Raw genomic sequence first — 24175 nt, 5'->3', positions numbered from 1 at the left:
GTCAATATATTTCAACACTTAATTGTGATACATTAACTATCACAGATAAATATCATTAAAGTATCCATCACGGACATCAAACAGAGTATCCTACATGGAAACCAACATGAGTATCCTTCATAGACAACCCGCTAATTTTTCTTGGTATTGAGATGAAGATAATTGTAATAAATTGAAGTAATTTTATGCATAATAAAATCTATGGGGGCTCAATGTGAAATGACAATAAGTGACATATACCCTTCGATGAGATCAATCGAAAAACATGTGTATCATTGTTAATTCACTAAAGTCTTAATAGTGAATGGTATAATATGTATTTTCTTCCATGTTTAGAAACTACATATCAGTCATTGAAATTGTTATTGACAAATAATTTGAATTTAGCTAAGCACTATTCTTAACTATTTACAAAATTAATAAACATACCCTAAAGAAATTTTTCCTCTTAAAGAGAATGTGGAGAAGAGAGAGAGCTTAAGTTCCTTGCAAGCAAACACACATACACACAAGAGAGTGCAAGATATAAGAGAGAGATTGATGGCTAAATTTTCTTCTATCTTCTTCTCTTCCCTACAACCATATAACTAAAAGATAAGAGTACATACATAAAGGGAAAGTACTCTCCTACATCAACATACAAAATGGTCAGTCTATAGTGTGAAACCAACTATATGAGCTGGCGCTATAACTATGTCATAACTCTAGTACTCCAAAGTGGCTATCACACAGTGTGTCATCCACTTGCAGCATATCGATCATAATCTCACCAACCACTATCAGTGGTATAAGTGCGGAAGATGTAACCCAGGTGGTTCATGAATCTCTTATGTAGCACTAGTTGAGCTTGATATCTCAACACTCTCCCTCGAGCTTAACTCCACACACTACACTCCAAGTAAGGTCCTAAACCTATAGGGCTTCTTTGTGCCCAATACCTTTGTGAAGGTGTCAACCACCTGATCCTCTGTGCTGACATATACCAACTACATCACCTGCTCTAGAACCTTCTCCCTCACAAAGTGATTGTGTACCTCAATGTGCTTTGTTCTAGTATGGTATACTAGGTTATTAGCTAACTTATGCTACTCATGTTATCATAATAAATGACAATTGCTCTATCCACGGGCTCATCCATATCACCAAGTAGCTTCTGAAACCAAGCTACCTCATAAGCTACCATAGCAGCACCCCTGTACTCTGCCTTTGTACTCTCGAGACAAGGCAACTGTTGGCTACTTCTTACTGCTCCAACTCACAGCAGCACTCCCAAATGAGAACATAAAACCACAATTAGATCTCATGTCTGCAATACTACCAGTGCAATCAACATTTATGCAACCATGTAGCTGTATCTCTATACCAGCCTCATAGAAAAGACCATAATCAACTGTAGAATTTATGTACTTGAGAATCCATCTAGCCGCATCCACGTGTGGCTTCCTAGGGACCTACATATACTGACTCACAAGTCCAACAACATAACTCAAGTATGGCCTAATAATGGTCATGTAGATCAATCTCCCCACTATGCACCTGTATGTAGTGGGGTCCTCCAAAAGCTCACCTATATCTGCGAAAAGCTTTGTGTTCTACTCCAATGGCACTAAAATAGGCTTATAATCTGTCATACCATACTTGGACAACATGTCCAAGCCATATTGCCTCGGTAATAACAAAATGTCATGAGGTGATCTCACCACCTCTATACCCAAAAAATATCGTAGCTCATCCAAATCCTTCATCTCAAACTTTTACTTCAAAATCCTCCTGACATCATGTATCTCAACATCACTATCACTAGTGATAATCAAGTCATTCACATAGATGACTAATAGCATGATCCCTCTGTGAAAAATATGCATTGGATATCTGAAATACAATGGTAACAAGATACTCCCTGATCTTGTTTGACCATGCTCTGGGTGTCTGCTTCAAGCCATACAAGGCTTTGTGGTACCTGGACACAAAATATGGGTGTGCATCACTCTCATAACCTTCTGGTTGCATCATGTAAACTTCTTTTTGAAAATCACAATGCAAGAAGGCATTATTTACATCCATCTGATGTAAATACCAACCCTTTGCTGTAGCCATGGCAATGATAGCTCTCATGGTTGCCATTCTTGCAACCAGGCTGAATGTCTCTTCATAGTTAATGCCATAAGTCTATGCATAGCCTTTGGCCACCAATCTTGCCTTATACTTCCTCACTGAACCATCAACATAATGGTTGACTTTATACACCCACTTACATCCAATTGCCTTCTTTTCCTTAGGCAAAGGCACTAACTCCCATGTTGCATTTGTATTTAATGCTGCTATCTTCTCATTCATGGCATCTTCCCATTTCTTATTTCCAAGTTCCCGCTCAAAAAAAGTGGACTCCGATTCCAATATTTCTTTAAGCATGTAAGCGTAATGATGGGCTATATATCCATCATATCTTAACATGTCAATAGGGCACCTAACCGTCGTAGACCTAGATCACTGCCAAGTTCAAAATAGCCCTCGTTCTCCTTACACTAGGAGTAACATAGATAAAATGCCAAGCTCTCATCAAGGTTCTGCTCAGAGCTACTAGACTCAACATCCACATATGAGTGACCTACTAACAGATCAGGCACAAAAGTTTGATCTATCTTTTCCTTCCCTCTGCGTGATACATGTATACCTATATTTGTTCTCAACTTGCCTGACCATGGGCTAACATTGGATCCATTGCTAGAGGACTCTCAAGGTCCACTAAGGACCTGTGATTACTACTCTACATGTGGTGCTTCAACACTTCTTACATCTGCATCTTCTGTTGTTGCCTTCAGTGCTGGTACGTACCAGCTACTCATCTCCTCAAAAACAATATCTCTACTTACTCTCATCTCATGAGTGGTAGGGTTATAACATTTATAACCTTTTGGATCCATAGCATAACCAATAAAGATGCATGTCTTTGTCTTTGGATCCAACTTTGTTCTCACTTCATCAGGAACATGCACATATGTAATACACCCAAACATTTTCAAGTGAGACACATCCGGTCTTATTCCTATAAACTTTTATTTAGGCATCACAACAACTACATTGGGTGTCCTATTCATAATGTACACAATAGTTTCTATTGCTTCTACACCTAAAAATTCTTTTTATCCCTTAAGGCACGGGACACTTCTGCAATGTGCCTATTTTTTCTTTTTGCAACACTATTCTATTGTAGAGTGTACCTGCATGTAAATTGTCTCTTGATTCCATGCTTCATCAAGAAATCGCTAAACTCATTGGATAAATATTCTCCCCCACCATCTGATCTCAGACATTTTATTTGTATGCCTTTTTCCTTCAAGACCAAGGCTTTAAATATCTGAAAGTGAGCAAACACATCACTTTTCTCCTTCATGAAGTAAACCCACACTTTCCTAGTGTGGTCATCAATGAATGTAACATAATGCTTGCAACCTGCAATTGTTGCAGTCTTGGCTGGGTCCCCATACATTTGAATGTATGACATCTCCTAATGGCCTTGCACTGACATGATTTTCATGTGGGAAAGCATGTTTGGCTTGCTTACCAAGCTGGCATGCTTCACATACTTTGTGCATACCATTAATCTTAAACTTTGGCAAACCTGCAAAAAATAATATTTTAGGCCTACATAGACTTTAGGCTGTACATTCACATGACCAATGCACTTGTGCCATATGTCAATATCTACAATGATACATGTTCCATGCACAAACATAGCTGCGTTTACTTCAGACATGTTCACATCCAAAGTAAACATACTGCCATTTCTATTACCCTTTGCAACCAAGAGACACTGATTTTTGAAGTCTTCCACAAAACATCCTTGAGGATTGAACCTCACTTTGTAGACCTTGCTCAACCATCTATTCAACAGAGACCAGGTTCTTTATAATGGGATGCATAGTATCATCACCTCTTTCTACATAACTTGGTTTTTCCATTTTCTACATGTCTCTAAACCACTCAACATGACTGGTCATGTGGTTAGAGGTGCTATAATCCACATACCATGTATCTTGATATCCTCACACATCTCCTGCTATGGAACTGAATATGTGCTGCATCATAAATAGCTGCTCACTTCTGCCATCACCTCCATGTTTACTAGATGATGCATAGTTGCCTTGCTGTAACTTTTTGCTTTTAATGTCATTCTACTTTTTATAGCAGTCCTTTGCCATGTGCCTTGGCTTGCCACAATAATATCACCCTATGCTATTTGCATTCTGATTTCTTTACCAACCACCTCGGCCTCTTTGGCTCTCCCTGCCTCTAGACTGACCTCTTCCACTTGTGTATGAAAGCTATTGTGAATCATTGGACTGTTGTTGTCCATAATTTTGATTTTCTTGTCGGCCCACCACCATGGCCTTGGCCATGACCTCTACCTCTTCCTCTACCTGAATTGGAGTAGAAGGCCTATTCTGATATGTTCTTGCTTTGTGAAGAAGATTCCTCACACCTAAAGACTTTTCTTCTATGATCAACATAGACACAAAGTCCTAAAAGTTAGGAATATTCTCCCTGACTGCAATGGAAGTCTTGAATGGCTTTGATAGACCCAAGGGATTAAAAAATATCCTTGATCTTTAAAACATACTCATTGATAGATATTCTTTTCTTTTCCACAGTATGCAAGTCTTGTTTTAGCTGCAATTTTCTTGCATTTGTGTTGGTTTGGAACATCTGCACCAAGTTCTGCCACACAACTTCTAGAGTGTTGGCATCCTGTATGTGTTCTATCATCATGTCTGTGTGACAATAATTGAAAGCCAATACATGACTTTTCTTGCATCCTGGTTTCAATCCTTGAATGCCTTTATGTCTACTGGAGTGGCATTCTCTTCAAACAACTCAGGAGGCTCCTCATTGTCTCCTTCAACATAGTCCCAAAATCCTTTACCCGTAAGGAAATTGATCATTGTAAACTTCAAGGCGGCATGAAGTTGTTCTTGTCCAACTTTTCACTGACAATCTAATTTATTCCATCAGAAATGTTTTCCTGTAATAATAAAAAAACTTTTAATATAGACACTTTCTGTATGCAACCTGTAACACAGTAGTATCTTTTGTTACTATTGCAACGTTACTTTAGCACAACCTGTAGGTCACCAGATTTGACCAAAGTGCATGTACATACACCCAATGTCAACAGTACATGTGCAAACACTGTCTGCACTCCCAAAATACACTTCTGTACTGCAATAATCAAATTTTGACTATAGACAGTTCTCAACCAGAACTTCTTGAAACTGTCAAAAATACCTTGTAGTGATAGAACGGAGACCGAGACGCGCCCGAAACACGATTTTGGCCGTAAAACTTTAGAAGGGAAAGAGATGATGATGCTCTTGCCCATGTACCGCTTCCTTGCTTGCTTGTTCTTGCCTCTTGCTTGCCTTCTTAGCTCTCACATGAACCAGAGCTGTGATACCATAAAGAGAATATGGGGGAGAGAGAGAGAGCTTGAGTTCCTTGCAAGCACACACACACACACATACACACACACACAAGAGGGTGCAAGACACAAGAGAGAGACGGATGGTTAAATTTTCTTCTCTGTTCTTCTATTCTCTACAATCATATAGCTAAAAGATAAGAGTACATACATAAAGGGAAAGCACTCTCCTATAACAATATGCAAAATGGTCGGTCTATAGTGTGAACCCGACTATTTGAGATGGAGCTATAACTATGCCATAACTTTAGTACTCCAAAGTGGTTGCCATACAACGTGTTATCCACTGGCGGCATATCGATCATAATCTGACCAACCATGCCAGTGGCATAACTGTGGAAGTTGTCACCCAGGTGGGTCATAAATGTCCACCGTAGCACTAGTTGAGCTTGATATCTCAACACCCCTTGCTTGGCAAAAAAGGTCACCTATGGACTCTAAATTTCTTTTCACATTGAACAATGTATAAGAATGAGTTTTAAGCTTACCTTGCCAGTCATAGAAGTCATGATTTGGAATACCCTCTTGATTTGGTTGGTCATTGTTGTCTTTGTCTTCAATCATGTTCATGGCCGCAACTCAATTCTTTATCTTGTTTAGGCACTCGTATGTATAATGTCCTTCTTTGTCACATCTTTAGCATGTAATCGCATTAGCATTTTGATTTCTATTATTGTTTTCTTTGTTAATTCAATCTTCCTTCCATTCACTTGTGAATCATTGTCCCTTGCTATTTCACCTTTACGTGAAAATTTCTCAAAATGTTTGGAAAGAGGGTTAGATCGAGGAAACTGAGGAATGTAAGAATCCACACTATAGTGTCCCTAGAAAATCCATTTTTCTTCTCATAGTTTGTCGTTAGAGAAATGGTGTTGCTAAGAGAATGAGGATGGAACATGTTCACTTTCACTCTATTGATTGACTTTCATCCAGCTATGGACTTTCTCTTTTGGTTCGCGGTATAGAGAATAGGTTGCCATTATAGAAGAACCAAAAAAAATTAATATGTAAGTGCGTAAATAAAATAGAAAAAGTAACAAGCTTATCTAACTCCCGTGTATTTTAAAGATAGCTTGTTGAAGCAGTGGAAGTCGATGTCGTCCAATGAACAATAATCCAATAGCGCCTTCACATTGACAATAAACCTGAATGAACATTAATCCAATAGCACCTTGACGTCGACAATAAACCTGAATAATAACTCGTTGAAGAAGTCTTCAAATGAGTAGAAAATTTATCAAAGAAGAAAGCCCCTTTGTCCACTTGTTGAGATTTTTGATGCCCACAAACTGTAGTTGTAATCTCTCTTTGATGATAAGTAAAAGATTTATTTTTAAAGCTTTTGTAAGTTTTTTGTGTTAAGTCTTTAAAAAGACAAAAGCTTTAAAACTAAGCTTTAACCCAAGCTTAAATTAAATCTTGGCAAAAAAAAGCTTTAGCTTGGATGAAACAACGTGTCGATGGCCCTACTGCCAGCAGAGAGAACAAATCCACCCCGTGTTGCGTAATTGACAAATAAAAGAAAATCTCCACAGTCTGCGTTTTGCTGAATCGTTGCAGAAGAATTTGTTTGCTTTCAAGCTTCCTTACCTTCAATTAATCCCAATTTTGCCCAATTAAATAAATTTGTTATGTTATCTTCGTTTTACAATTTTAACCAAAAATCACCTTCAGAAGAGTGTCATGTCGTCCATTATACATCTTTGACATGTTCAATGGTTTAGCAAACTTTCTATTGAGGGCAATCACCTTACCTTGTTGATTCCATCCATATATACAAATTCACAAGAGGCCAAAGAAATAAAAAAATTGCTTTTTCATGAAGAGGGTGGATTTGGAGAGTGGTTTTCCACTCTTCTTTTCCCTTTGGTTAATAACCACTTGTAATTTTCTTGTCCTTTGGATAAAAATTGTAACTTTTCATACTTTAGTGTCTCTTCTTTAGTTTTTAAGCTTGACCTTGCTGAAGTACCCTTTGCAAGCTTTTTGGCGAATTCTCCACTTCCCGTGCAAGTATTTTGAATTTGTAGAAAAGCCTTCAAATTTTCTCCAAGTTAATAACCTTTCGAAAAAAATCAATTTCTATCTTTTTTTTTCAAGTCTCCATGACCCAAATTCAATACTTGAATTTGTCATGCTCTAATACCACTATTACAAGACCTTTGGTACATGGAGATTTGAATATACCACAAATTGATAAATATAGAAAATAAACCATAAACACTCTAGCATAACTCAAGAGCATAAAAATCAAAGAATACAAGATTGGCTACAATCTGGCTACAATCTCCCCCCCTGGTGGACGTGTGTGGATCCTCTTCCACACGTGATATTTAAATCATATTTCATAAATTTAGCCCTTGGAGCCATAAATAGCATAGCTTTTCCAAAATTGGGCTTTTACAAAGTTGAACCATAGTCCAAAGCTTTTAAAGTATCTCATCAAAATAAACCTTGCCCAACATATGTACAATGGGAAAAACTATACAAAATTAATTATTTTGCACACATGTGCATGGCTTGATAATTCCGTCCAATGTCCACCTTTGTTGTCCCGAACTTATGATTCATAATAAAACATAGTCCATAATGTTAGACCAAAATTACTTTGGAATCACTCAAAAGTAATACTAACAAGTGGAAATCATTATCTAGATTCACTACCATGCTTCACACATACACCATGCATCAACATAATTAATTGAATTCACTCCTACATTGGATTCACTCATAATGTCTTCATATAATTAATTGGATTCACTCACAATGTCTTCACATACGTCGCACGTGTTCACAGAGTTGATCGGATTCACTCACAATCAAACTCACACCACACGTCTCACACATTACCGTTGATCAGATTTACTCATAATCAACTTAGCTTGGCCATGTCTCACACGTGTTACCGTTGATCGGATTCACTCACAATCAACTTAGCCCAAAATATTATTTTCACTTATTGGGTCACCCAAGAATTAATAAATTAATTACCGTAACAACTTAGGGCCTTGAAAGGCTCTTTCCTCTACTAAAGCTTGGTGTGGTTCTTCTACTGGATGCAAAATATTGCACCTTCTACTTGATTTCGAAATCCAAGGCAAGGAATGCTTACATTGTACAGAGATCCTGAGCTGTCTGCTTGGTGTAATCCTCCTCCTTTGAGATGACGTACACAAAATAGTCATGCCTTGCCATTCCTAAGCCATAATAAGTTCATCCAAACTTTTAAATGAATATGAATGCAACAAGAAGAAAGCCTCCAACAAACCCATGGAGAGCAGATGAAGAAAGAAAACAAGCTCAATGTGCCTTTGTGTGGAGCATCTACCATATTAGGCTTCCTAGACAAAGAGAGCCTTAGCATGATCCACCTTCTACCATATGCTACAGCTACTTCATTGATAGGGAGAGAGAGCATGATCCACCTTCATTCAACATGGCATAGATGTGTCCCCCATGATGTGCATCCCAACCCATGCTACAGCTGCTTGACAGATAATGGGACCCACCTTCATGCAGCTTGGCGTAGATGCGTCCCCCATGATGGTCTTCCCAACCAAGTTAGGATGCCTCTCAAACCTTGGCCACTAACATGTTTGCAGTCGTCCTTTTCCACAGCTGCCTGGGGATGGTCGCCATCTATTTGAACTTTGATATCGCTGTGTATATTATCCTTCACAACAGAAAAATTTGCAAGGTCAGCCAGTTCCTGCACCGCCTCTACCACATAGTCAAGCCTGAGTGCAACCTCCATTAACAATGTTGCAAATGTTCCAAAAGAGAGGGCACTTGAGCTCTCCAATACCCTCACTCTCTGCTCAAAGATTGATTCCTTTGAGAAATCAAAGGCATCCATAAGTCTTGACGGCCAAGTGTGCAGCCGCTTGACACATCTTCCTGCAGGAGAATCAGTGGACTCCCTATGTGGATAAGCAATCCCGAATTCGTTAGCTGACCGAGCTTGCGTGGGATTGCCAGAAATCTCATCATCGTCCGACCTTGTGATCTCGGGGATCACACTGACAGCCATGTTATCCACACTGTCTTCCAGAATTCCTGTTTCTTGCCGGACAAGCAGATAGGAGTGTAAGTACAGACTCTGCTGCAATCGATCAACCGCACGTTGAACACCATGCAAAGTTGTTGCGGGGTCTCCTTTAAGCATGGATTCCACTTGCCTTCCTAGCTTCCTCAAGACAAGGGCGCTTTCTACACTCACTTCACGAAGTTCCTTTTCAAAAAGCTTGCGAACCTCTACAGGTGCCTGCCGCCAAAACACAAGTCGATCATCATGATCAGTGGAGGACCGACCTCTGCATTGGTATTTGAAAAAAGAAGAAAAAAAAGAGCCTTAAAAGCCCCTCTCTCTCTCTCTCTCTCTCTCTCTCTCTCTCTCTCTCCAGGCGACAGCGCTTGCAGCTGGTCCTCGACCGACGAGACCAGCTTACACCATCCAACATATCCGAACTAAAAGGTATAGTGAGGATTCTAAGAAATGATCTAATTGCTACACTAGATGGAAGGTGATGGGGCACCGTTGAAACATTATCTGATTTACAAATAAGCCACAGCTAGTTCAAGATGTGGAAGTGGATCTAGGGCCAAATGCTCACGAGGGCCATGTTCAGGTTTCTACTTTCCCCTAGAAGAGCATGCTTCCATGTAAAGCAGTCTTCCATGCCCACCGTCTTAAGCCATCGTTTTACTCCGTTCCATAGAGTTTGCGTGTGGGGACAGGCCTAGGAAAGATGAAAAGCTGAGAATCACGAGTCCATTTAGCTAACTTATTACGGGTAGCTAGCTTCTGATGTAGCTCCCTCCATAAAAAGATGTTTGACCATAAGACATGGCATGGCCTTTCACACTTCAGCGGTATGGCGAGACCATTTTATGTCGAATCCTAAGTGCCCTAGTGTTGAGAAAGATGCTCTACCTAGTTGGTGTGACTTGTTGGTAGATCCGCTCCTTTCATCGTGGTCAATGAACGGACCTCCAGTTTACCAGCTAGTTTGAGAAATTCAAGGAGGCTGTTGTGGGCCATGCTGGTGGGAGAGGCGCAGCTACTTGAAGGATTACCGGCTGTACAGTTGGGTTCAACTCATACTGTAAAGTGATGTCATCCCAATCACGCCACTAGGCAATACGTGCATCATCCCACAGATCCTACCACATGCATACTCCTCGATTGTGTAACTTGCGAGCGTGTCGCATTTGCAGCACATAAGGCTTTCCCTCATTTGCATTGCATAGCCACTAGACACTTTCCCCAAGGGATCCAACGCCACTATTTGTGTCCGACCCATTGAAGAGAGGAGAGAATTTCCGTCCACCTAAAGACCGGACCATAGAGTAAGGGAGATGCTTTAATCTTACATTTTACTCTTGTGGCTATGCGATGTCTCCTTATTAGACCCAACCACTCTCCTAGAAGACCCTTAGCGTGTTGTAGGAAGGAATCTAGTTATTACTCCTCAGAGGTAGCCTCGATCCTCTACAACCACTTAAGTGTGAGGGCTTTAGCATGTAGGGCCAGGCCAATATCCCAGGCCCCCCTATTTGCCTAGGGGCATAGACTTGATCCCATAAGATTGCATGCCAGCTCCTCTTCTTCGATTTACCCCATAAGAAGTCTATGAATAGCTTCTCTGCTTTATTCCAGTCAATGCAGTTGAATGTGCATATACGAATGCTATGTGAACACCGTGTATGAAGTGCAAATATGTTTGAGGATCACCAACCTCCCTGTAAATGAGAGCTAGGTTTTTGTCCCAGTAGGCCATCTTTCCTTGAAGCTGGCAATAAAGCCAATTAAATCTCTGCTTGTTGCTTAAATCAGTTCCTAAGGGGTATCTTAGCAACCTGAGAGGTGCGCCATGGGAAATCCACTTAAAACCATATTTAAGGTCTGTTCATGATCACCTCGATCCAATAGGGTTTCTACTTTTGTAGTACTATTAATAGACCCAGATAATTGATAGAACTTGTTAATTATCAACTACCTGCAAGAAAGCATCTATAATAGACTCTTAATAAGCAAGTATAGAGCTAAATTGTCATTACCAAAAACTTGAGTGGTCATCTCTTAGTAAGTTTTTGGGAACGGGAGGCCTTTAAGAAGCCCTTGTTCTTAGAAATACCACACATTGCAAGTAGGGTTTCTATTACCACCAAGAATAGTAGGGGTGCAAGAGGATATCCCTGATAGACCGATCGCTGTAGTGAGAATTCCCGAGCTCTGCAACCCCATTAATAATGACCTCTAAGTTTGCATTCCCAAGCTCGGCTATGACCATCTGTATCAAAGTACTTCCAAAACCCATTCTGTTGAGAGAACTGCCAACATAAATTCCCACTTGACCCTATCGTATGCTTTATCTAGATCCAAGTTAAGAAGCATGTAGGGTTTGTAAAGGGCAAGAGCATAATCAATCCCACATTGTATCTTGAGTATGAGCGTGTCCTCATAGATATGTCTACCATGTACAAACCCAAACTGATTTGGGTCCACCACTCTTGGTGGGATGTATTTTATACAAAGTGCAATGGCCTTAATGAATATTTTGCATAAAGTGTTAAGCATGGTAAGGCGCCATTCCCCAACCCTAGTGATGATTTGCTTTCTTTGGGATCAGTTTGATGTGTCCCTTGGTGGCTTCCAAGGTGAGCTCACCAATGTGGCACACAGAGTTGATCATGGAGCACATATCTGGACTAAGTAGGGTGCAAAAGTGCTAGAAGAATTTAATGGGAAGTCGTTGGGCCCTGGGGTTTTGTTCTGTACCCATCTTACCAGTAGAAAATGTGAGTTTCATCTACTGAAAGCTCTACTCAGCAGCACAGGGATAGAGGGGCTCTCCACCTTTCTATTGATTCATGCAAGGAAGCTATCCACCCGCTCAGTGTATCCACTGTCCACCAAAGAGGCAGAGCCGCTAAATCAAGAAGAGGTGTGTAGTGAACTATGCAACAATCTCCCTATCGTCTTTTGTTACAAAGTTATACACCAGATGTAGCTTATTGATTCTCTCCTACTGATACTTCTCTTTCACTTATCGAAAAAAGAAGCCGATAGGAGCATTCCCTTTAGAAAGCCATTGATACAGGCAGCACGGACTCTTAGTGCATACTCTTTCACTTGGGCCCGATCATGCAGGTATGTGTCCACATTGCTAACCAGCGTAGTGATAATGGGGTTTGGCCCTTCTTGTTGTATTATCTACACCAACATTCCCCCCCTCAGGCCCTCTACAGGTCATGCAATACATCTTCCTCTCTTGGGATTTTTCTTGGCCAAATTTCTTGCATAAATTGGAGGCATAACATATGCATATGTCCCAACATTCAATGGGAGACCCACCATGTGCCCCAACATTCAATTGGAGACCCACCATCTATCCTAGCATTCAATGGGAGACCCACCATGGGCCTTTTTGGCACCCCATGCATCCACAATCCTTGAATCAAAGTTCTCCTTCAAGGTGAGAGATATTCAACTTGAACGGGGGAGGGCTGGAGCCTCGAGGTGGAAGGTCACACAAGGAAAAATAAAGAATATTGGGTACATATGATTAGAGTAGCCTTGGGCTGTGAATGGCCCAAGGCGGTGCCACCCACACCATCCGCCTTTATAAACATACCTTGATCAAAACTAGCCACCCTCTAGTCTCTACCAATCTACTTATTGGACCATGTGTAAGTGCTCAACTCACACATCTGTTTAGTATCTACCACACACCTATTTTGTATCTACCAACACTAACTTTTAGGCAAGCATCCATTTCTATTCGGCTCATGTCTGACCTAGGATGGGAGCGATCCTCCAAGCAACTCTATCATGTTAAGGTCCCCAACCATAATAGCCTCCTACCCCTCTAAGATCACACTCAAGTGGTCCTAGAGAGCCACTCTTTGAGAGGAATGAGAGGGGGCATTGACTGAGAAGATAATTAGGGTGATGGATGAATTTCTTACCTTGAAGATAAGGGCATAACCATTTTTTTTGTTATGCTACTCCATGCATCTCCATCTAGCCCTTAGCAAGATGGCCAGATCGGTTTCAGGGAACGTTAATGAAGAAATAAGTTTCACCCTTCTCGAGATTAACTTTTGGTAGCCAAATTCATGTTTTTAGTAGACCATCAAGTGCTTCTCTACTTCGTTGTGAAAATATAAGAAGTCAGTTTGCCATGGATAGTTTTTGAGCAAAAAGTTGGATCCCCCCTTAAGTATAAAACTAGAATGAACCTCTCTTGATCATCATCATCAACCAAGTGTGATTTTTCATCTCGCCGCCTTTTGACCGTACTGCCGTACTGCTACGTACTATTGTACGACTACTCTCATCAAATGGACTGTATGAAATTATCCATCTACCGCTATTCTGTGTTGGCAGGATTGACCACCACCTACTATTTGTGCCGCCTAGCTGCTGTGCATCTCCGCCGATGACTATGCCCTTGCATGTGCCTCATCATCATCCTGAGATGTGTGACTGGTTGATCTATGTAGACGGGTTGTCGTTATGCCTTGTACAATATTCTTGGGTTGTTTCTACTCCGGTTTTGGCGTGGCAAACCTCTGCTGAACATTATATGCTTCATCATCTACACGTATCACTTATGTACAATATTCTTGGGTTGTTTCTACTCCGGTTTTGGCGTGGCAAACCTCTACTGAACATTATATGCTTCATCATCTACACGTATCACTTATGTACATGGTCTACAAGCTTGGGGTATGTTGAATTTGGTACTATCTAGGTGAGAGATCTTGTGGGCCATCCTTGTGGTATGCTTGGCAAACAGGATCTTGTGCCTCAACATCCACTTTGACATTGGTTTCTACATCGCCATATTTGTTTGCTTTTGTATTATTGATGTATTGATCCTAGCATGGAAGCCCACGGATTGTTCCTGAATAAATTCTTGAAAGGGGGCGTGGGTTGTTCCCCGCTTAGTGAGTGTGTGTGGTGTGGAAGGTTTTCTCTTTCCCTCTCATTATCTTCTCTCTCTCTCTCTCTCTCTCTCTCTCTCTCTATTTTTTTATCTCTTGGTGGGATACATGGTGGAATATGTCATAGCATGCCCTACTGGGCTTACAGTGGTATTAGAGCAGGATTTCTCTTGAGAAATCTTTCTTGGGGTGGCAGAGCCATGTCTAAAGTAGTAGAAGGCAACCAAGGGCCTAATGAAGTGAACACCTATGAGGCCGATCTAGGATTTCAAGAAGCAAATAGCTATGATGGTGGCAACTAGGGTCGTCAATACATTATTCATGAGACCATTGGCTAAAGTCTTTGTGCCGAAGGAATCATTATTGCAGAAGGATCTAGAGCCACTAGGTCTTCTACTCATGGATGAGATAGGGAGGCTATTCCTAGGCCTACTCTCTCAGATGCAACCTCTTCGGGACAAGCAAGATAAGGAAGGAAAAGGAGCTCATAAAAACTGGCAAATTGAACTTCAAGCAAGGAGAGAAGAGTATCAAGTTCAATGTTTTCTATGTGGTAAGCGAGATACACAAAAAGATTCATCTTTTGTTAAGCAATTTGACATTGCTTTTGGAGGATAGGAATTCTCCGAAAAGTCCAAGCTTCAGATGGTTCGCATGCACTTAAAGGATGCCGCCTTGAATTGGTGGCTAAAGATGGTACAAGAAGGAATTGAATCGAAGACATGTACCGACTTCATGATTATGTTCAACAAGAAGTTTCTACCTCACTACCTTTGAAGTAGACATGCAAAAAGAGTTGGTGCGAAGGTGGCAACTTATCTTAACAACTTTTCAGCTATTTCATTGAAGTTTACTTCTCATTAACCCTATTCCACCACTAATGGAAATGCATAAGTTTGTGAATGAACTTCAACCTAAGCTTATGCAATCAATGTATATGGCTGGCCTAAAAACTTTGGAGGAAGCCTAAGACAAATCTTTGCAAGCTAAGGCTTTGTGCATGCCTTGGATGGTGGGCAAGACAAAGAATGATAACCAAGATCCACCTCAAAAGAAGAATTTAAAGATGGATTCCAATCGAGAACTGAGCATCAAGAGAATAAGGATAGGAGTGGGAACAAACCTCCACACTTTCTAACGAAATTATCCCACAAGAATCTTGAAGAACATATTAAGGAAGCAAAGTGTTTTCAATGTGGAAAGAAGGGACACATGGCTGTAAAATATCATGTCAAGCCAAAACAAGAAGCTAACCTACCTCAAACCAATGCATTACCAGAGTACGTTCAACATCAGGATGATACACCACCTTAAAGAAGGCAACTTTTCAAGGTTTGGGGCAAAGTGGTGAACCAACCATTGCTTATTCATTTTGATAACGGTGCTATTCATCACTATGTCCGTCCTCGAGTGGCGGAAGCTTTGAAACTTCCTCTAGAAAGGTTTTGAGCTCCTATTTATTGATATGCCACTTTCAAGGGAATGTCAACGGAATTGACCCCTATCTTAGGAAAGCTTCATTTACAGATTGGGGATTATGTGGATCATGAAAATTTTGTTGTTGGTAAGATTGGACATTGTGATGTAATTTTGGGTATGCCTTGGCATAAGAAGATTGATCCAACCATTGATTGGGTTGGAAACAAGATTAGATTTCCTTTTAAAGGCAATAATGTAACTTTTGATGTAGGAGTTGAAGGGGAACTCCATTCCTCCCATTAGTCATGTATAGGTTCCTAAAGTAATAAATCAATCTGTTTCCTCATACTTGATTTATGTCAGGGATCCTAAGGAATTCGAGAGTGAGGAATCACTCCCAACTCTTGATCATGAAAGGAAAGATTTCCTAAATAAGTATGAAGATTGTTTTGCAGATTCTCTACCAGGAGATTTACCTCCAGAGAGACCGGAAGATCATTAGATTGACATCATGCCAGGAAGTTCACCTCCTAACTGACCTCCTTATCATGTGACTCAGGAACAACATGAGGAGATTATGAAGCATGTGAATGAGTTATTGAAGAAGGGTTTGATTTGACCTAGTTCATCACCCTTTTGTTTTCCAATTTTATTGGTTCAGAAAAAGGATAGGTCTTGGTGTATGTGCATTGATTACAGGGTTCTTAATAAGATAACTGTGAAGAACAGGTTTCCTATTCCTAGGATTGATGACATCTTAGAAAAATTGGTGGAGCCACCATCTTTAGTGAGGTTGACTTGAAGAGTGGTTACCATCAAGTCAAGATTGTTCCAGAGGACATTCACAAGACCACATTTAGGACAACATTTGGACTTTATGAGTATTTGTGTTGCCTTTTGGCCTTGCCGATGCCCTGGCTACCTTTAACCAAAGGATAGAAAGAAACTTTTGACCACATAAGAAGTTTGCTGCTACTTCCTTTGATGATATTATTGTACATTCTAAAAATGAGGAAGTCAATCAAAAGCAATTGGATATTGTGTTTCTAGAAATGTGGAAGCACAAGTTGTTTGTGAATGGCAAGAAGAGTGAGTTTTTTTGTCAGAAATTCATTATTTGGGCCATATAGTGTCCAAGAAAGGGGTCAAGATGGATCCAGACAAGGTCAAGGCTATTATGGAATGGCCAGAGTTAACTAGTGTGCATGTAGTTCGAAGTTTCCTTGGCTTATGTTGTTATTACAGGAAGTTCATCAGAGGAAGTTCATCAAGTGGCTTACAGTGGTGGGGCTAGTCCATTGCATGATTTGACAAAGAAAGCCATGGGATTTTGGTGGACCAAAGTTGAAAAAGAATCCTTTGAAGCATTGATTTTTTATGCTAGAAAAGGACCAGTGTTGATTATTCCAGATTTGTGAAAGCCTTTTGTGGTTAAATGTACCTGTGCCATGCATGCATCGTCTTTTAATGCATAATGGAAAAGCGTAGCTTTTAAATTGCAAGTCATGGCCTATGTTTTTTGTGGAATGCTTATCTTTTGTAATGATCTTTGTTATCCAAACTTAAGTCAAAGCATATCCTAGCTGTAATATCTATCCTCGTTGTAATATCTATCCTCACTGTAATATCTGAAATGTTTTGATGGATTTTGGCATCTAAACAGTTTTGTATCCTGGTCTTCTAAGGTGGTCTTAGCATCTAAACAGTTCTGTATCTTGGTTTTCTAAGGTGGCCTTAACATCTAATTAATAGTCAATGGGCATTAAGGTCTAATAGGTGGTCTTAACATCTGTTAATAGCTGGGGATTATGGTCTGATTTGGGCATTTTGTTCACTATATTCACATCTACATAATTGGACATTATGTTCTTTCAAGGTTGGACTTGCACATTGTGATAACTTGGGCATTTTGGTCTAATAACTCTGAGGAATTGATATATGGCAGCTTCCCCTCTTCCAATTGCTTCTTCACAAGATTCACACTCCCTGCCATGGTTTCCTCTTCTTGAACTTCAGTTATGCTCACCAGGCTCACTGCAGAGCCTACTAGAACCTGATGGGCTGTGGCATGATCACTCTTGTCGTAATGGGTGCATTGCTTGCAGTGATGTGTCCATTGCTCTTCCTCACTCCATGTCGAAGCATCAGTTCTTTAATGCTTGTAGCAGACGGGGGGGGGGGGGGGGGGGGGGTCTTCTTGCTCGTTGAGCTTGGCTTCCTGAACAGGACACCCCATCAAGTAGGGCACCCATCTAGTAGCCTCTTGGTTTGCAGTGTCCACTACTAGCTTCTTCAAAAAAACCCCATAAAGTAGCAGAGGTGTAATCACGTTGGCTTTCTAATTGCAATTTGAACTGACCCAACTGAGTAGGGATTTCCAGAGAATCAATAAAGGGGGGCAAGCATACTAAAATCATCTTTGCAGGCCCTCTCATAGCCGTGGTTGACCCGCAAGTTCAGTGGCGATCGCGGGCGTCAAAAGTATCTCCTCTGTTTTTTTTTCAAGTTTAAAAAATACATAAATTCAAAACAACAAACGTGGGCGGTCCCACACGACCACCTGCAATTTGGGCAGCCGGGTAACCGGTGGGTGGTCCCACTCATACACTGCGACTGTGCTGCTACATCATCATCATGTACTAACTGGTTGTTCTTTGCAGACAGGCTACCATCGTGTTGCCATGCTTCCTTGTGGACTTGATTCGGTCCGTACATCTACTGTATAGCCTTCTTGTGCTGTTTCTACTCAGATTCTGCGCAAAAAACCTACTGCTGAACATCATATACTTTATCATCTACGGGAAGCTTGGGGTATGTTGGATTTGGTACTAGCCCGCTGAGAGATCATGGTGGGCCATCCTTATAGTGTGCTCTACAATAGGATCTTATGCCTTGACATCAACTTCGATTTCTACATTAGCATATTTGTTTACTTTTGTATTCATTCATGTATTGATCTTGGGTTGCAAGCTCGTGGATTGTTCCTAAATAAATTCTTAAAACGGGGCGTAGCCTGTTCCCCGCTTAGTGAGTGTGTGTTGTGCAAAGTTTTATCTCTTTCTCTCTCTACTTTTTTATCTCTTGGATATGTGGTGGAATCTGTCATAGCAGGCCCCGTCGGGGTTACATACCCCCTACTAAAAGGACACCAACCACTATGGGTAGTATGCGAGGTCTAAGGAGTTGACCCATACGAGGCTTTCACTTTTAAGCACATGCCTAAAAGTGGTATCCGGTCTTCAAGCTGGACAAGGCTACCATTGCAGCTAGGGACCAACACTCAAGTGGTGTCCCTCTGGGCTGATGACTCCACCAGTACCTAGAAGAAGCCCTTTCCCGTGAGGTGAAAGTGAACAAGGGTCGGAAAGCAGTTGTAAACCATCTTTTAAAATCTTCTTCCAAGAGTAGGCACCCCGTGAAGTACAAGTAGGTGCCAAAGTAGTAGCCTTCTTCTTGAATTCAAGATAGACTTTGTCCATAGGGAGAGAAACCCTGGCATTAAACACCTTCTTGTTGGTTGGGGTTTGTGGGTCATCTATATGGCATACCTTTATTGCTTTGAGGTCTGCAGGCTTCTTGAAGACTTTGCATAGTATTCGGATCCACATAACCAAAAGATAGGGTGTTAGCATAGGAAAGCGAAAATGTTGAGGTGCCCTCTTAAAAAGAGAAACTATCACGCTGTCTCACTCAGTCCTTTGCATGATGGTGAATCCACTTGTGTCGGATTCTTTGCATGAGTGAGGGCTAGGTGTCAAGCCTTTTTCTTTAGCTCTAACTCCAATGCAGCGTGTGGCATGCCCAATAAGGACTGTACCTATCCCTACCAGGCTATACGCACCACTAGGTGTGGTGGCGCTTGAAGGTAACATGGAGTAACTAGCAACACCACTCCTAACCCAAACCAGAACTCGTGCATCACAGTCCAAGCTAAGCGAACACTAATAGTTTACACCATGATTTTGCGAGCTTCATTGAGCTCTCATGAAAGAAGGATGCATCTCTAGTAGGGGTGGGGCTGTATAAATTTACCCCCCCAAATCTTTTACCACCCCAATCTATCTTAAGTCTTCATACTTGTCCTCCATAGATTTTAATACTATTATCCTCTCTCTCTCTCTCTCTATGTGATTCACACCCACATATGTACATGATGGATTGAATTTCTTCCACCTAAGTTGACAAGCAACTTTTTCGAACATACACCATGATTTCACTGGCTCCATTGAGTTTCTATAAAGAAACATGCATCTTTGGTGGGGGCTAGGGCCGTCCTTCAAATATGACAAATAAGCCCCATCGAATCCCCCATCCCAAAAAAAAATCTATCATGGGCCTTCATACTTGGCCTCTATAGATTTTAATACTATTACTCTCTCTCTCTCTCTCTCTCTCTCTCTCTCTCTCTCTCACACACACACACACACACACACACACACACAATGCACCCATGATGGGTTGAATCTCTTCCACCCAAGTAGAAACATAATTTTTCAAAAGTACACCATGATTTCAGTGGCTTTGGTGAGCTCCAACAAAAGAAACACACATCTTTGATAGGGGGCGGGGTCGGCCTCCTTTGAATAGGATAAATTACCCCCCCCCTTCATCTCTCTCTCTCTCTCTCTCTCTCTCTCACACACACACACACACACACACCCATGATAGGTTGAATCTCTTCCAACCAAGTAGGCCTTATCCAATCTTTTTTTAGGTGCTAGTGGTTTCAACAGGATGGCCACCATCGGGTTATGCAAAATAGGGAAAGCTAAAAATTGTCAAAGGTTTTGCCAGGCCTGCTAGCTAGAGCCAACTTGCTCCCCTCCTTCCCTAGATTGGAAGAGAGTAGGGGCAATTCATCCTTGCCCATTGACAATATGCAATAAAAAACCTACACATATCTTGGCCATGATAGGAAGCTATAACCCAATTGAGTGTGTGCAATAGCTCTACTTTATATACAAATTGATGCTAGGATGCAATATGATGCCACTTTGTTTCTATGTTTATAATCTTAATGATTAATGCAAAATGCATGGCAAAGGAAGAACTCTCATTGCTAATATACAACAAAACCTTGGAAATTGCACTTTATTTTATTGTGACTGCCCTGAAATGATCTAGTTGTAAATCCTCTCCATGGAAGGCATCACAAGATGAAACTCTCCAAGCAAAACAAAAAAGGTAGAAAAAAGCATGGATGGGCCAAAAATTTACTCTAGAGAAGAGGTAATGACAATGATAATGCATGATGCCATGGCAAACATCACAACTAGAAACACAAGATTATGTTGGCTTACTTGTATAGCTGACCACAAGCAGCCATGTAGGGCCACTATGGAGTACGCACAATGCCGCAACACCGCACCAACTTTCACATAAAGGTGCCATGGATACTTGATCATCTTGAATCGACCATGTGGGGGCTCCCAACTGGCAAAGCTAGCCTGCATCATCACAAGAACAACCATACATGACGTTTAAACAAATATTAGAGATATACAATTATGAGTTTTTTTTAGAGAAATACAATTATGACTATCTAAAAAATACATAATGTTTAAAAAAATTGGGGCAAGACAATTATGACTTTCCAAAAAAGTATGTTGGCAATGAGCAGAGAATTACAAGGGAGGAGGGGAGTACCAAGGACTCGTACCAAAGACTCTTCTCTGCTGGCAGAAACGAGGGTGGAATGGTAACTGTTGTAGACAAGGTCATCTCCAGCTAGCCCCATGGAGATCTTGGAGGGGACCCTTGCAAGGGTGGTGCCTCTAAGATACTCATTCACACAAACTGCAGAGGGTATTTGAGTAGTATTAAAACTTAAAACTATATGCTATTTGAAGTGTATTAAAACTTAAAGCTATATGCATATGTGTGTTTGTTTGTTTTATACATCCATGTACATATATATATATGTGTGTGTGTGTGTAGAGTAATGTGCTAGTGCTAAGTAAAGCCAAGGCCTAAGCCTAGGGGGGCCAATTAAATGAGTTAAAGTTCAAACTTTAAAGCAGTTGAAAGGCGATGCTTCATTTAATACCTTCAAGGGAGTCTGCGACACCGTAGAAGTTCTTTACAATGCATTGATGAAGGTCCTCCCCAGCCCAGCACGGCAGCACAAAAACGTTCACAACAATGCCAATGGATGCCCCCAAGAGAATCACCAGAAAACGTTTTAGAGCTGTGATTAAAGGGTCGTCCCCTCGGTACTCGGTCACCGTTATGAGGCTGAACGTGATGAGGAACGTTCGGAAGCCGTATTCATATGACTTCATGGTAGGCCAGAGCTTTACGAAGGTCACAACTCACCTGCTCAGTACATGAAATCAACTTCTAGTTGAATCGCCCCTCATCACTCTATTTTTTTTTCAAAAAAGGGCTGTTATATTAAGAAAAAGGGAGGAACGGATTTACAAAGGCCATATTTGCATGGCTGACACGTGGAATCATTCCAAAAAGGATCCTAGGAAGCAAGACCAATTGGCAATCGCGGCGCACGTGAAGGCATGTGCGCCGCGTGTGAGGGGGGTGGGCTCTTTGCATGGCGAGCCGAGCCTGATCTTCTCTCGTTGATCCTCCTTCCGCTTGATGCTCAAACCTTGCCCCGACGCCGGCTCCAACAGGCTGGTCGAGGGGAGGGGTTAGCAAGGGCACTATCTCTTCCTCCTTAGCCCTTTCCATCACGGGCTGAGCTGGCTCCTCCACTCAGATCAAGCCTGGATTGCAGATGCCGTCGTCGCCAATCAGTACTGCAGGATCTCCTTCGCTTGAGTCGTCTGCAGATTCTGGGAGTCGGAAGAGGGGCTCGATCTGCCAGACAATCTTTTGGGTGATCTCCTCCTTCCTCCGACCATGGTAATCTCTTAAGGTGTTCTCTTTTGTGAGGGCTCGAATCAGGTCTGGTTGCTTGCAGCTTTTTCAGGTTTGATGTCATGCATCATCTTGCGGGCCTTGGTTTTAGCTTTTGATACCCCTTGTATTGCCTGCAGAGGATGACGGTGCCAGCTACTCCCCGCTGCTTGAGACTCGGCTGCTCTGTTTAGAAGTGTTCCACCGTTCTTGCAGGGGGCAAAGGGGCCTTCGCTGGTGTCTGCCCTTCTTGATGAGGTGGGCCTTGAGGACGGTGCTTGGGCTGGCACTGCCAAGGTGGTCTTGCAGGTCACTTTCCGGGACCTGTCCTTTCTCGTTTCTGTCGGCTTGCAGGAGACTGGTTAACATTTGTACTGTATATTGAATGAGTCCTGAATCATTCATCCGTTTCGATTTGGGTTTGTAGAGAACCTGTTGATGACTGTTAACTGTATGAAGATCAGCTTTGTTGTATGCAGATTATGTCAATCAGCGTTTTGTCTTTGGTCTTGACTAACCTGATTTTTTCCTTGATTGTTTCCAATTTATGTTTGATGAAGTCTGATGCTTTCCTGTTACATTTAATTTCTAGCTTTTCCTCTAAGCTGATTAGATAAGGTAATCTTTGAACCCAGTATCTGCTGCATGTAGTACTTAAACTGATAGACAGCGGGGGACATTTAATATCTGGATTGTTGAACGTTGCTGCTAATCTAAGCATCCATGCATGCCATAGATATTCAGTTCTAATGACATTCCAAAGCATGTCAGAACACCCTATGGTTTCTCCCAGTAATATCTGTTTCCATGATAGCTCTGTGCCCCATTTAGATGCTGAGTTTTGCAGCTCTTTGAGAGATTGTGAAATGTGATGACACTGTAAGAAAATATGAATATCGTCTTCTGGGAGACCACATCTGGCGCATTGGTTAGAGGCCACATTAAATTTGGCTGCCTTGCTTTGGGTCCATAGAGCCCTATAAGCAATGAGCCATGCTAGGCATGACTTCTTGGGATCAGTGAGGGGGTTCCAGAGGTTCCTGAGGCTGTTGTACCATTTTTTGCGGTCCCACTGCAGGTGCCATCTACGGTTGAGGGGTAGGTGGATGGGAGGGGATTTTGAAAACTTAGGGATGGGGAGGAGAGGTTTACTGCCTGACCATTGGTAAGCACAGATGTTGAAAGTAGGAGGGAAGTCCAGCTTCCAGGTCTCTTGCAGGTCCCACTTCGAGGTTCTGCTTTGTACGAGGTCCAGCTCCGGGGTCCTGCAGTCGTACTTTGCCACTAAATCAGCTCTTGAAAGCCAGGTTCCTAGTTGTTGATCTCTTAGATCTGCCCATGTTGCTATGCCTCTCTTGAGAAGGTTAAGCGCTATTTGGGCTTCCTCAGGTTGAAGGGGGGGGAAGGGTAGACTGGACCACCAGCAGGAATCCCCGGCCAGAGCACCATTAGAAATGCGAAGGTTTGGGG

General features: G+C 41.6%; 1 protein-coding gene across 1 annotated transcript; it reads right to left on the bottom strand.

Annotated features, from left to right (window-relative positions):
* Window positions 1-8622: 8622 nt before the first annotated feature.
* Window positions 8623-22537, bottom strand: LOC147636778 (aluminum-activated malate transporter 9-like). The gene is made up of 5 exons (XM_086800962.1): window positions 22355-22537; window positions 21897-22143; window positions 21510-21646; window positions 21151-21297; window positions 8623-9743 (listed from the first exon to the last, which is right to left on the bottom strand). The coding sequence occupies exons 1-5, from the start codon at window positions 22535-22537 to the stop codon at window positions 8991-8993; spliced, it is 1467 nt and encodes a 488-aa protein (XP_086657088.1). The 3' UTR covers window positions 8623-8990.
* Between the last annotated feature and the right edge of the window lie 1638 nt (window positions 22538-24175).

This window comes from Cibotium barometz, chromosome 7, assembly GCF_041138505.1.
Source record: "Cibotium barometz isolate CiBa-2024 chromosome 7, ASM4113850v1, whole genome shotgun sequence".
Classification (NCBI taxonomy): Eukaryota; Viridiplantae; Streptophyta; class Polypodiopsida; order Cyatheales; family Cibotiaceae; genus Cibotium; species Cibotium barometz.
Note: the sequence above shows the minus strand (reverse complement) of the source record. Positions and strands in the feature narration are given on the sequence as shown.

Coding starts and splice junctions, on each gene's coding strand:
- LOC147636778 (XM_086800962.1), bottom strand. CDS start 22,537: ATGGAAAGGGCTAAGGAGGAAGAGATAGTGCCCTTGCTAACCCCTCCC. Junction 21,647..21,896: donor TGTCGCAGACTCCCTTGAAG/GTATTAAATGAA, acceptor TACCCTCTGCAG/TTTGTGTGAATGAGTATCTT. Junction 21,298..21,509: donor CCAGCAGAGAAGAGTCTTTG/GTACGAGTCCTT, acceptor GTGATGATGCAG/GCTAGCTTTGCCAGTTGGGA.